Genomic DNA, 14328 nt, shown 5'->3' with positions numbered 1-14328 from the left:
CCCCAGTCAAAAATCCCGTGCATTTGCTCATGAGACAGAAACATGACCTCTGGGTCTGTAGGAGTATTAATACTCTATTCTCTGGGCCCTAGGAACTTTATGTTTGACTTAACTGAAACTGGTTGGATTTATTTAGGAAATTATTTAATTCCCTAAACTAACTTCTGAAGTGGTATAAGCTCATTTTAAAAGACACTGAAGTGAGAGGTTAGTTAACTTTCTAAGCTTACACACAAAGTGTGCATCTGGGATTTTGTATTCAGTTTTGCCTGATTCTGCATGTGTGTTGGTGGACCAGCTGATTGTACCTGACCACCATGTAGAATAATGTTTCTAGGGGAAATTAAAAAACAGAGTTACAAATGAGCTTTTTTAAATTGAAAATTTTATTGAGGTAATTGTAGATTCAAATGCGTATTTGAGAAATTATACAGAGAGGTTACTGGTGCAGAAAAGCTCCACTTTGCCAGATTTTCCCAAGGTTAACATTTTACAAAGAGGTAGTATAATGTCATAACCAGCATATTGGCACTGATACAATTCACCAAACTTTATTCACATTTCCCATTTTACTTGTACTAATTTCTCTCTCTCTCTTCTCTGTCTGTATTAAGTTCTATACAATTTTATCACCTGTGTTGATCCACGTATCCACAGATAAGATACTGAATAGAGCCAACCACAGGGGTCCCTCGTGTTACCCTTGTTAACAACAAATACCTCCATCTTTAACCACTGGCAAACATGAATCTGTCCTAAATCTGTCCTTCATTTCGAAAATTTTGTCACTCCATATAAATTGTATAATGTAGTTTGTAACCTTTTGGGATGAGCTTTTCTCACTCAGCATAACCCCCTGGAAATTCATTCAATTTGTTGTGTGTATCAATGGTTTGTTCATTTTTCTTGCTAAGCAGTATTTCATGGTATGGATGTACCATAGTTTAACCACTCTCCTGTTGAAAGACATGTGGATTAATTCTGGAGTTTTCTACTATACTTAAAGCTGCTGTAAACATTCATGTACAGGTTTTTGGGTGAACATAAGTTTTTATTTCTCTGGGATAAGTGCCCAAGAGTACAAATGAACTTTTAATACAGTTCATAAATCCAGAATTAGATTTGGTGTGATCTTGCTCTGGGTTGCATTTTCACCTTTTATCCAGTTCTCTCAGTCTGATTTTGTGTGGGGCTCTCACCTATTTCCCTCTGGCCCTGGGCCTGTGTAAATTTCCAGGCTGATTAGGGTGCTCCTGAGCTCTGGGAAGGAGATTTGCTTCACTTTGTTGCTGGCTGATCTCCGGGAGTCATCACTGCCATCAGTCATGCTTGTCAGTTTTGCTGCACCGATGTCCCTTTCCCCCAGTATGGATGTCCAGAGCTCCAGCGGTCTGCACAGTTAAGTCAGCAACTGTGTTCTGTCTTACTTCCTGTGGGAATGAAAGGCCTTCTTAGAGCCCCTGCGAAGTTTTTTTTTTTTTTTTCCAGCCCCTGTGAAGTTTTAAAAGGAATGGTTGCAACTTTTTCTTGCCCTTTGGTTCCCTGTAGTGAACACATGTTGCCAAAAGATGGCAGTGCACTTTGCAGCCACTGAGATCGCTCTTCCCTGTCGCCTGGGGCTTAGAGAATTGTTTCTTGTTCTTTATGTGTATGTTGAAAATGTGCAGAGCAGATTTTACAAAACAACAAAAGCACCAATAAAATGCTGTGAAGTTTAGAATCATGAAAAAAAAATCACGTTTGCAAATGGTTTATAATGGAAATAGTCCTCCACTTCTTAAACATGATTTGAATAGGGAATAGAACTCAGAAATGTGTGTATGAGTGTATAATTTTAGATGTCAGTACTGATTGTTATATTCTGTATAGCTCCTGAAAAAGACCTGTGAAATGCTGATTTTTGTCTTTCATCTGATCCAAGATTAGCCAAGTAACAGGCCTGCTTTTGAACTCTGAGACTGCAGTCCTCAAGTAAAGGCCCTTGTATACACTTAGTTTTCATGGCAAAAATGGCTAATAATAAAACTCTTCACTTGCTAGCATTGGTCACTCCCCTGTGTGCGTCACTTTGTGTGTTTGGGCATGTGTGTAAAGAACTGTTTAAACATTGGCTATGCACCAGAAAGCTGTGTGAAGTGAGAGATTATGGGGTTCACCGGATGTCATAAACAGACCAAGCTGGTGAGGATAAAGTGGGATGAGTTGAAATACAAGATTAGCTAATAAACTTTAAGCTGCATGCACGGAGAGAACCAGTGATATTAAACTCTGGTATGGGCATGTTAAACACTGGTGCCCTGCTGCTCTCTAGGGTGCCATCCCCGATGCCTTTTGGGATGGAATCAAAAAGCCCTGCTATGAACTTGATCCATGTGCAGCATCGTTAAGTGCAGAGCAGGCTGTGGAAGAGAGTGGGCTAGCTCTGGGACTGGGTATACAAGCCCCGGAGTGGATCCTCTACACACCAGCCAGTGTGTCAAGGTTGGAGGCTCTGTTTCACTTCCCCTGAACTCAGTACTGCAGTTGCTTTCATCCTACAGTTTACAAAGTAGCTGCAATCCTGGGTGGCAGGGAAACAGGTGGCTCCACGGTAAAGCAGCAGGCTTTTTGCTACTGCATCCTTTGGCAAAAGCTTGGGCTAGGAGGAGAAATGTGCTGTATAAAGTTTTAACCCTGAAAGCAGATGCTGTTACTATAGAGACAAGTGAAATGCTACAGTGGGAGGTGTAACAGGGGAGGGATGGGAGAAGGGAGGTGGGAGGGCAAGTAAGGCGAATCTAAAGGCTAGCACACTCCAAGACCTTCAACCTTTAGCAGCACTGTGACGGGGCAGGCTTGCATTCTGAAACTTGTGTGCTGGCGGCCTGCCACGTGCTGACTGGCTGAGTGGCAGCTGCTTGCGCTGTGCGGACTAGCTGGTGAGCACGTTGGCAGTTGGCATGGGCTCTGGGGGTGGGAACTTAGAGGGGTGGAATGTAGATGGGTGCTCAAGACCCAGTGGCTGACAGTTTTGCACAAATGTTTCTCATGCTGGGCTTAAGTCACCCTTACGAGCCTGCTCAGTGATTAGGACCGGCTGGTGAAAGCCGGTCCATTTGGCAGTAGATATGACATGTGTTACAGTTAAATCATTTTGGTGTCCCAGAATAACAGAGAATAAGAAAAACCTTGCTTTGGGTGTGGACTTCTGTAGAAAGGGTATAACTTGTACGGTCAGAGGCCTGGCTGAAGGAAGGCATTATTGGCCCTGAGTGGATTTTATACTGACTGGTGTGACCCTTATCCCCGTGATGCTGGTGAGAAGCTTCCAAATCTATTCTGAACTTTGCCTCATGCTGGTGATGTGAGCAACCCAGGGAGCTTTTTAGAAACATGTTCTTCCCTTTCTTTGTTTTCAGTGAATGCAGGTTGTGTGAAAGGAACTTTTAAGAATGGGTTTGGGGGCCTGATTAAGGACTGGATGAGTTAATTTCTTCCTATTGATAGAAGGAGGAACTAGTTGGGTCAGATGGTTATTTTAAAAGATGTCTCTGTCTTACTAATAATAGCAAGCAACTGCTGAGAGGATTTGCGGTGGGGAGGGACACGAACCCAAATAATTGACATTTGTGGTGTAAAGATGAAGAAAAGGTGCTGAATTCCTGTATTTTGTGCAGAAGCCTAGGTGCACCAGGCTGGACTTACTTCTAAGGAGGAGTGAGGGCTGCTCTGGAGAAAGGCTGCTGTGGGTGTACAGGTTTTATATTTTCCATTTGCCTCACTCACCTCTTTTTGCTTCCTACAGGGAAGAGGCTGCTTTGAGATGCTCTGCATTGTCTGTCAGAAAGAACGAAGTTTCTAATTACTTGCTATGTATAGTCTTGGAGGGAATGTGAAATATGCATCAAAGAGCCAAGGAATGCACCAATCATTATTCTCTCTCTCTAATTCAGATGGAACATAGTGACAGTGCCTCAGTTAGGCTGGATGGTTTTCTCAGCCTAGGAAGACGGTTTTTCTGAACTTTTCTACTATCCCCTCCAGTTGTTGCTGTTTTTATTTTCTCTTTCTTTCTGTTTTTCTTTTTTCTTTTAGAGATGAGAATTCACTGCGTTACCCAGGCTGGAATGCAGTGGCCTAATCATAGCTCACTGAAGCCTTGAACTTCTGGGATCAAGCAGTCCTCCCATCTCAGCCTCCCAAGTAGCTGGGACAACAGGTGCACACCACTGCACATAGCTAATTTGGAAAAAAAAAATTCAGAGATGGGTCTTGCTATGTTGCCCAGACTGGTCTGGAACTCCTGGCCTCAAGCAATCCTCCCACTCGGCCTCCCAAAGCATTGAGATTACAGGCTGAGCCACTGTGTCAGCTTTTCTTCTTTTACTTCTTTGGTTGTTACATGCAATTTTGGGAATGGCTTAGGCACAAGGCTAAACATTTTAGTTAGGAAATTTGAAAAAAAGGCAACAGAAGACTTTAGGACCAGTTCGATTAATAGTGGGGTGCAGAAATGATGTTCCACATGAAATTGTGTTGGACTCTGTAGGTTGGAAAGGGTTAGTTCTGATAGGACTGGAAAGGGTTAATGTGAGCTAAACCACTCTTTTTTCTAAAGGGGAGCTGGCACTATTAATGTACGTGCAGTAGCACAGGGCTTCAGGATTTTGTTGTGCTTCTGAGGTCTTTTAAGAAAATTTCCTCATTAAACTGTCATCCTTATCTATGTCTACAAATGTGTAATGGATGGGTTCTTGTCTTTTGAAGTTATTTGCCTGGATTGCTAAGGGTAATCTTTGAGAAGGTGGATGTGATTGCATTAGGCACCTTGTCTGTCTTGCTCACCGTAACTCTAGTGCCTTGGCTTGTGCCTGCAACATAGTAGGAGCATCCAGTAAATATTTACTGAATGAATGAATGCAGGAAAGAGAAAAGAGAACTACTGAATGCCTCCTCTGTGTCTGCTACTCTGTGTGGTATGTAAAAATTATATTTGGCAATTAGAAGACATTGGTGATCATGACCAAAGTGCTTTTTACATCTCTTTCCATCTTTCTCAGCCACTCGGTAGCAGTACTCTCCTTTTGTCACTTCCTTGACATCACTCTTGCCTGGATTCTTACCTCATTGACTGTTTTTGTTCCTCTGCTCTGCTTGTAAATGTTGGCATGCCTCAGCACTTGGTCTTAGGTCCACTCCTTGATTTTTACATTTTCTTCCTGGATGATCTCATCCAGTAATAGCTTCAGGTACCAGCTTTATTCATTGATTTCCTAATTTTTATCTCTAATCCTGAGCCTCTGAGCTCCAGACTCAGACATCTACTTGTATGCCCGATGGCTCATTTTTCATGTGTAATAAGCATCTTATTCTTAAAGTGGCTAAATAGAACTCTTGATTTGTTCCCCAACAACTTGTTTCTCCCATAGCCTTCCCCTGGCTCCTTTGATATTTTCTTAATTTCTCTTGTCCCCTTACTGTCCATTTTTCACATAGCAGCCAGGGTAATCTTTTAAAAATGAAAAACAGTTCAAGTCACTCTCCATTTTAGAACTCTTCAGTGGCTCCCGTAACACCTAAAATTCTGACTCCTTACCCTGGTTTCGTGGCCCAATCAATATCATCTCCTAAAGTTGACCTTCTAGCCCTGTCCAGCTATACTAACTTTGTTTCTGTTCCTGCAACATCCTAAACTTGTCTTCACCTTAGAGCCTTTGTACTTGCTGTTCCCTTTGCTTGGAACACTTTACCTGCAAATATTCACAGTACTGATTCCTTCCTGTCATTTTTGTCTCTGCTCAGTTGTCATCCAGAAGCCTCATGTGAACCACCCTGTGCCAAGCAGTCCCTGCCTCATTTTATTTTCCACAAAGCACTTAATGCTATCTGAGATTACCTTGTTCATCTATTCAGTATTAATTCTTGCGAACTTTGTTTCTCTGATTCACAGATATATTTCCCTCTCTCTGAAGAGTATGAGGAACATAGCAGGCACTAAATAAATATTTGCTGAACCAGTGAATATACTTTATCATTTAATCCTCATGGGAACCAGGGGCTTAGAGAAGTTGGTAAATGACTTGACTTCTTAAGTCTTTTCTTTTTTTTGAGATGGAGTCTCACTCTTTCGCCCAGGCTGGAGTACAGTGGCGCTATCTCGGCTCACTGCAACCTCTGCTTCCTGGGTTCAAGTTATCCTCCTGCCTCAGCCTCCCGAGGAGCTGGGATTACAGGCGTGTGCCACCGTGCCTGCTAATTTTTGTATTTTTAGTGGAGACGGGGTTTCACTGTGTTAGTCAGGCTGGTCTCTAACTCCTGACCTCAAGTGATCTGCCTGCCTTGGCCTGCCGAGGGATTACAGGTGCCGGGATTACAGGTGTGAGCCACCACGCCCGGCCTCAGATCTTCAAGGAATTTTCTTTTCCACCAGAATCTTGATGGCCAACCCATATCCTGCTTGCATTCAGTTTTCTATTTTTAGTTTGAGTATAGAGAAGGAAAATGATGTATATCAGGATGGGCTATTATATACAAGGCTGATATTATTGAAAGAAGACATCTTGCAAGTGTCCAGAGGTAATGAGTTTCTTAATGCTATTGTCCACCATTGACTGGTCAGGGTGAAAAGGAAGGAAACAGAAAGGAAGGAAATTTACAGTAATTAAACATGTAGTATGTGCTAAGTCCTGCACTGTGTGCTTTTAGGTATGTTACCTAATTTGAATCTCAAAGCCATCAATGCATGGTTGATATTATTGTGTTGAGTCAATGCAAGGTTGATATTATTACCCCAGTTTTATAGATGGAAAAACTGAGACTTAAAAAAGCTAAAAACTTTGCTCCAGGTAGCACACCTGTTCAGTGGTAGAGCTAGATTTCTTAAACCGGGGGCTACCTGACACCAAATTTCTCACTTTTTATGTTATGATGGTTGCTTTGTGAGATGGATATGCTTCTAAAATAGTAAGGACAAAAATATGAATTCAGTGCACATCCGCATAGATTATAACAAATATCTGAAGCACAAGAATAAGTTATACAGACAGTATGGAAAACAGACCTACAATATTCAATGCCTGAGCATATAATTGGATGAATAGAATACAGAATGAACATTTGGTTCTCTGGCAGGGCTCATGTACGGTATGACATAGAGCAGCTGTCCCCAGAGAAAGTTCTTTGTTTCTAGACTGGTACTACACAAGCAGCATTTGAGCAATTCAGGATTTCTTTCTGCTTTCACTATAAATAGACCTCATGGAATTCTGTATATCAAAGTTAATGCAATGAAAAGAAGCTGCAGAATATGGAAATAAACCTTAACTCATTCTATAAACTAGAAGCATGTTTGGCATCGGGAGGCCCTAAAAACGCTGTCATTCCTTGGATGGATTCTGAGGTCTTATTTAGCATATGAAATTGCAGAGTAGATCCTATTATGTAAGGAGACAGGAGGACAGCATAATGTGGTTACAAAATGAAGAACTTTGTGCCCTTCAGGGAAGAGTTAACAGGGCAGATATACATAGAGAAAGATGTGTGATAAGAATGTGGAAAATGAATGAATGGGTGGCATGTATCTGTGTGTATTGTCAAAGCCGGGTTGCTGGATAATCCTCAGATGTCAGATTTCCGTAAGGCCAACATGTGACTCAAAGCTTGCCACTCAACAGAGAATACTGGGCTGTGCTGATATTAAGAGGCTGGCTGGAAGCTAGGCTCCCACTGTGCACTAGCCTACCTCCCTGTCGCTCTCTGCGTGTGGGTGGGTGTGCATGTGTGTGTGTGTGAGGGTATACATTTTATGCAGTGGGTGTTTAAAGAGCTAAGCACTGAAGCTGGATTTCCACAAACGATCATCACGAGCACTCCAGACACACCAAACTTCCTCTCTTGGTATTTTTTTTTTTTTTTTTGCTTTCATCCTTTTTAAAAAGAATTTTAAAACCCTAAAGGGGAGAGCCCCCAACATCCTGCCTACAGGATTGGGATTATTTTCTCTTACCTGTCTATGTGGGTGCCCTCTCAAGGTTAGAACTGAAGCTATGTGGGACCGGCATATTCTCGAGCACCAGATGAGAGGAGCTGCGTGAAGCAGTAGCAGACACCAGAAGAAGAGTGACTCTGCCCTGCTAACATGAACAACAGCTTGCAGGTTAACCTGCCCAGAAGCTGGGCTGCTCCAAGTGGCTCGCTCCAGGAGAAGTCTGAGCATTCTTTTTTTCTTTTTTATTACTATAGGATGGAGGATGAAGCTGTCCTGGACAGAGGGGCTTCCTTCCTCAAGCATGTGTGTGATGAAGAAGAAGTAGAAGGTGAGCTTTATGGGTCTGGGAAAGTGTCTGTTGACATACATGTGTCTCTATAGATAATAACATTCATGCATTTCATGTATCTTACATTTTTAAAATGAAACACCAAACCTTTTCTATAGAGTTTCATCAATCTCTACATTTGCTTCAACACAGAAAGTAATTTTAAGAACTTCACTGGACCGTCAAAATCTGATTCAATATGGGTCTTGCCCGGTTTGAAAAAAGTCTTATTTTAAAGTAAGTGCCTATGTTAGCTGTGCCTCTTCGTCAAAAATAAACATTTTACCAGATAATACTAACCACCTTCCAATGACTAATTCAAGAAAGCTGCTCGATTTATATAAATATATTCAGCAGCATCTTTAATATTCTTTCTTGTAGCTTGTAGTGTAAAGATATAGATATTACAGAAGGATAATGATACCATTGTTGCAGGAGAAATGGGTTTAAGCTGAAGATGTTAAGAGTGATAATCATGGATGACTGTCAATTAGGAAAAGATGGACAAGCATTTTTTATTTAAAAAACTTCAATCTCTTTTGCTGATGTTTCCTAGTGCCTGTTAAAAACTAAAGAAGAGTTATGTTTTACCTGGTGCTATAATACTTTCAGCGGGCGTTCCCTTTTCCTGTCTCCTGACTTATCAATAATGTGGGAATAATGCTATTTATTTGATAGAAGGCAAAGCTGAATTAATATTTATTAAAATAATTATATGAAGGCATCACAGATATATGTTATTATTAATATTTATAATGAGATTTTTAAAAATCAGGGTTATAGGCAATACTCAAAGTTAAATGAAACTTGCAGGTGAATCATGCGATCACTTCCACCATTTAAAGTCACCTGAGAGACAATTCATTTGTGTTTTGGAGATTGTGACCTGACCGGTGCCATGTGGTAAGCATTTAGTGCCAGCCCCAAACTTGAACCAGAAGGTGGTGGGCTTGGGAAAAAGAGAGTCAGTATTGTATGTTCTGGAGTGATTCTTCAAGCAGACTGGGCAAGTGATGCTCCTGTGCCACTTGGAACAGTTTGAATAATGTGGCTATCATGTTGTTTCTCATGTTTCTTTAGTAAGTTTCTTCTGCCCATGTGGTGTTAGAGGATTGGCGCCTCCACCCCCCCCCAACTTCCCGCATTTATGCTCTTGAGACTGACTAATAAGAATTTGATGCCTAAGTTTCTTAGGAAAACGGAAACTACAGTATTTTCTTTCATATTGTTTTGTGGGTTCCTTGCATTTTTACAACATGCTGTGGGAAAATGTCAAGCTGGTGAAAGCAAAATAGTAAAACTTTTGTCTTAAGATTCCTGAAACCCATGATGTTAAATCATCATTTTAGTGACTCTGTCACTGTCCCAGTGTCAAAGAGGAGATACCAGCAAAGAGGAGATACAAGCAAAGAGGAGTTATAGCATATGAATATAAGAAATAATGTAGCTTTGAGCAAATAGCCTATAGTTTTAAGACAATTGAAGTAGAAAAAGCTTAGGAGTGACATATACTGTGTGCGTGTGTTTTCCTTTGAGAATAATGTCCTAGCTAGGTTCACAAGAGATGTAAATCACTTCTTGAGTTTGTAAGGTCTGTAGGATTGACAGTACTCTACTGCAATAGGATATTGTATACTGTTTCTTAAGGCTTTGACTAAGAAGTGCGTTTCCTGAAGTATTTCCCTTGATTTTCAAGCACAAAATTAAGACGACAATATAAATGAATAGCACACAAATCTGTAGCCAGGATTCTTTAAGAAGAAACAGAAACACAACCAAAGGTGGTAGAAACATCTGTAAAATTCAAGAAATGTGTTGGTTTTTTGATGATTAAACTGTCCAAATGGATTTGTGTGTTTTCCTGTTTTTATGAGACCTCTATTTTAGTGACTGTCTTTCATGTTGATTGGCACCTGAGCTGACTACATTTCTTCTAAGACATGCTCAGATAGTTGCCTGTTGCTGAGTCCTGAGCCCCATAAGAAGATTGCTTATGGATTATTTTGTGGGTAACTTTCAACAGTGCTGACTGTCTTACAGTACTAGCCTTGAAATTATAGTAATTGCTCATTTGAAATGAACAAAATTGTTCATTTTTAATTTGGTGTTCTCCCAATTGACCCTCCCCCTTTTTCACCTTGCTTTATTGGTGGGGGTGGGAGGTCTTAGATTTTTATAGTAGCTCTAGGTGATAGTATAAAACGGTTGAAATGGACAGGGATTTTTTGGCACATCCATGGTTCCAGTGATTGAGAATGAAGAAACAGACGGCCTATGTTAAGACCTCTAAGAAGTATTCACATTTTGAGGGGAATGTTTTTTCCCAAGGATATGAGTCCATCTCATATTTTTAATTGCATAGAGAAGAGTGTATCTGAAGAAAAGCAAACTGTTATCTCTATTCTAAAGTAGCTTCCTGGCACATTTATGGCAGAAGTGAATGCCTCAGTTTTAAGGGTCAGAATTCAAAAGGCAAGGAGCTGGAACACTTTATATTATTATTTACATTTTCTTTTATGAAAGTAGTTATTTCTGTTGCTTCTAGGATAAACATAGAAGTTTACAATGTTTGTAAACATTCTTGGCAAAGTCAACTTAAAATAAAACTTTGTTTTTTACAGTTATCTGCATAAATAAGATGTACTCCCAATAAGTGATTATTAAAGTAACTAAGGTCTGATAGTTCTTGTTACTTTGAAATATTCATGCTTTAAAAATGCTTAGGGTCCCCTAATTTGGGGTGATTGGATTCAGCTCAACCTGAAGGCAAGAAGAGCCAGATACTCTTAGTTCCTTCGAATGCTGTGGTTCTGAGGAGAGAGACTTCAAACCACGCCCTCAGTTCACCTTGTTCAACTTTACTCTCAGTGGGTGGCATGACACTTAATCCACATTCTAAAAACTTAATAGAAAACCATCAACTGCAAAACTCACTAAGCACAGAGTGAGTCAGAAGAGGAGTCATCTGTTTAAATAATGAATTTATCTATGTGGCATATATTTAAAGGCCTGAACCTCATTGTCACATAATTTTCTTCATGTGTTAATGGCTTAAAGAGATACTCTTTCAAAATGAAACCAAGTGCCAATTTTAATCTTTAAAATAAATAGAAGCCTTTAAATCTGCTCTTCCACTGGTTACCTTGTACTATGCGTGGTTTTGTAAAGTTAACATTTTTAGGAGGAGAGAGGTTACTGTGGATAAACTCATTTTAAAATGTCAGTATTTCAGATATTCATATTTATTTCTTTATCAAAATGCCCCAGCTCCCACCCAGGCCCTTCCACGCTTCCACAGAATTGGTCTGTAGATGACAAATTAACATTACCAGAATGATCCATAAGTGTTGACCACAAGGAACACCACTCACTTTTCGTTTCAAACATAGATGGGGGAAATTGCTAATTACGTAGCGTGAATGAAGATTGAGATAGGAAGAGTCAGTCCCAGGTAGCTTTTTCCAAAAACAGAAGAAAATCCTATGGATGTTTTATTCCTAAAAAAGCCAGCCAGAATTTTGGATCTGTATGATATAAACAGATTACTTAATAGTCTCATATTTTGCAATAGGGGAAAAGAGCAAACTCCACCTTATCCTTTGAGATAAGACTTTGGCTCTGCAAGGCTAGGTAACTCCCAGCAGGCCTTGGCAACTCTGACTTCATGAGGAGGGGCCTCTTCTTAACATCAAGTTCAACCAACAACTCAGAAAATATAAAATGCAGTAACACAGTATTGGTTGAAATGTGTCTCCATTTTTGAGGCTTGGTCAGTACTCTCCTAGAGCTATTATGCTATATTGTGCTGGTTTTCCTCTTCCATTCAAAACTTAATGCAGTGGGAAGTATGCACCCATCTGTCCCAATGGAAGAATAATTCTACAAATTCGCATGTCTACTGATGGACATTAAGAGGGAGTGTTGTTGAAAATGCATGGAATTTACAGGAGGATTGTTTTCAGGGAAAGTAAAAAAAGTATGTCAGGGTCTGGGACAGGGTAGATATTCACTAATTATTTGTTAAGAGAAAGAATGAATAAATAAATATATAACATAAACTAAATAAAGCATATGTAGAATCACTTTGTATAATCCTCTGACATATTTTTTAAATTTTTTTGTTAGAAATTTGGTTCTCAAAGCCTGACGTGGTGGTCATGCCTATAATCCTAGCACTTTGGGAGGCCAAGGTGGGAGGATCACTTGAGGGCAGGAATTCAAGAACATCCCAGAAAACATGGCAAAACCCCATGTCTACAGAGAAATAAAAAAAAATTAGCTGGGTGTTGTGGTGCATGCCTGTAGTCCCAGCTACTCAGGAGGTTGAGGTGGGAGAATCGTTTGAGCCCAGGAGATCAAGGCTACAGTGAACTGTGATTGTGTCACTGCACTCCAGCCTGGGTGACAGAGTGATACCCTGCCTCAAAAAAAGAAAAAGAAAAAAGAAGTTTTGTTATCTTAGTACTCTTATTCTAATGAAATGATATAGCCTCTCATCTTATCCTTGGTATTACTCCTGTTTGATTTTGCAGAGATCATTGACATACTTATATCATTTATATGTTTATACTGATAAGAAAAAGAAGGTCCTAAACACCTCTGCTTTATCAAACTTTTTCATTCTCCTACTATGTTTTTTGAAGAAAGAGACTAAAATGATGAAATGGTGGCTTTTGTCTTTTTGGAAGTCAAGACCTCAACATTTTACAGACATGAAATCATGACTTAAACCTATTTCTTGCTACAGGATATGATGATCATCTACTCGTGTACTGGAGAAGGTAGTATTTGTTTCTAAAAAAAGTGGGGCCTGGTAGACATTTTTTAATAATTACAATGGTATAAAACGTAATTTCTGAGAAGGAGTGAATGAAAACCTATCGGATGGGAAGGGAGGGGCCAAGTTGGGACTGGGGCTATTCTGAGCGCTGGATATAAGTGTCCGGTTGCATTTTGCTGACCTCTTCTCTGCTGTTCACTCTAATTGCTCAGAAAACAGTGTGTACAGAGGAAACTCTTGGGCAAATACTGCTGAAGGAAAAGCCTTCTTAAAAGGAAACAATGTATCCACACATTGGCCCACTTTAAAGAAATACAGTGAGGTTTTTAAAAGTTGGTACTTGAATAGTAACATAGGTTTCCCAGAACAGGTTGAGCCCATACAGACCTTTCCCAACTCCCTGCTCCTTTCTCCTCATGGCCTCAGCTGAACGCTGGCCAGAGGTCCTCAAGTATGCAGCACTTAGCTCTGTAGCTGCCTGACACCTCTTGCTGTGTCAGGGAAGTTAAATATTTATATATAGATTTCTTTCACTTCAAGGAAGGCTGATGATAGTTCCGTGTGTTTTTGAAACTAGAATCAGACATTTCTTCTGAGAATTTGAGAATTTTCCAACTGCAGAGAATTCCCTGGTAGTATAGTATCGGCCAAAGCCCTCTTGAAGCCATTTCCTATCCTAGGTGTTGGTGTTCTTTGATGGCAATAAGCCATACCAAATTGCACTTGGTACTTGCATTGTGTTTGGCAAGGATCCAGAAATTCTGAAATAGTACACTTATAGCAGTTTTGCCTATAGATTGAGCTTCTTTTTAGAAGCTTTTTATCTGGTCATATTAGTGAGACATGTTGTTTGATATTTATTTTGGGGAGTCTCTATTGTTTATTTTATTGAAGTGTTGTCAAAGCAGAGGCACTAAGTATCAGTTTGAGAATAAAAATTTAAAACTTGCTCTATTGCCAAATCATTGCATAGGTGAAGGAAGCAACTTAATAGTTTAGATTATGGGTTTTTCTCTTTGTAAAATGGGAACAATGGAGCATGTCATTCACCTTAGAACTCTTAAGAACTTCCAACAGCAATTGCTGCTGTACCTGGCATTAGGAACAGGAGTGCTTTATACTCCACCACTGTCTGTTGTTTTTCTTTCTGATGGATACAGCCTCACCAATAATTTTCTTTGGTTATTATAATCTTCTTTGGTTATTATAATTTTCTTTTAATTATTTAATTAATTATTTTCTTATAATTTGGTT

At 39.9% G+C, this 14328-nt stretch overlaps 1 protein-coding gene across 3 annotated transcripts in view; it reads left to right on the top strand.

The window, feature by feature from the left end:
* The window catches only part of SLC4A4 (solute carrier family 4 member 4), a 475003-nt gene that overhangs the window by 131411 nt on the left and 329264 nt on the right, over positions 1–14328 (top strand). For 2 of the 3 annotated variants that reach the window (XM_054683021.2, XM_517243.8), the window contains exon 2: positions 8221–8294. In XM_054683021.2, coding sequence (XP_054538996.1) covers positions 8221–8294 — 74 coding nt within the window. Of the gene's footprint in view, positions 1–7732; positions 7876–8220; positions 8295–14328 lie in introns of those variants that run through there. The other variant, XM_009447756.5, reaches the window with a different exon arrangement.

This window comes from Pan troglodytes, chromosome 3 (assembly GCF_028858775.2).
Source record: "Pan troglodytes isolate AG18354 chromosome 3, NHGRI_mPanTro3-v2.0_pri, whole genome shotgun sequence".
Lineage (NCBI taxonomy): Eukaryota > Metazoa > Chordata > Mammalia > Primates > Hominidae > Pan > Pan troglodytes.
This window is presented reverse-complemented; position numbering and strand designations above follow the sequence as displayed.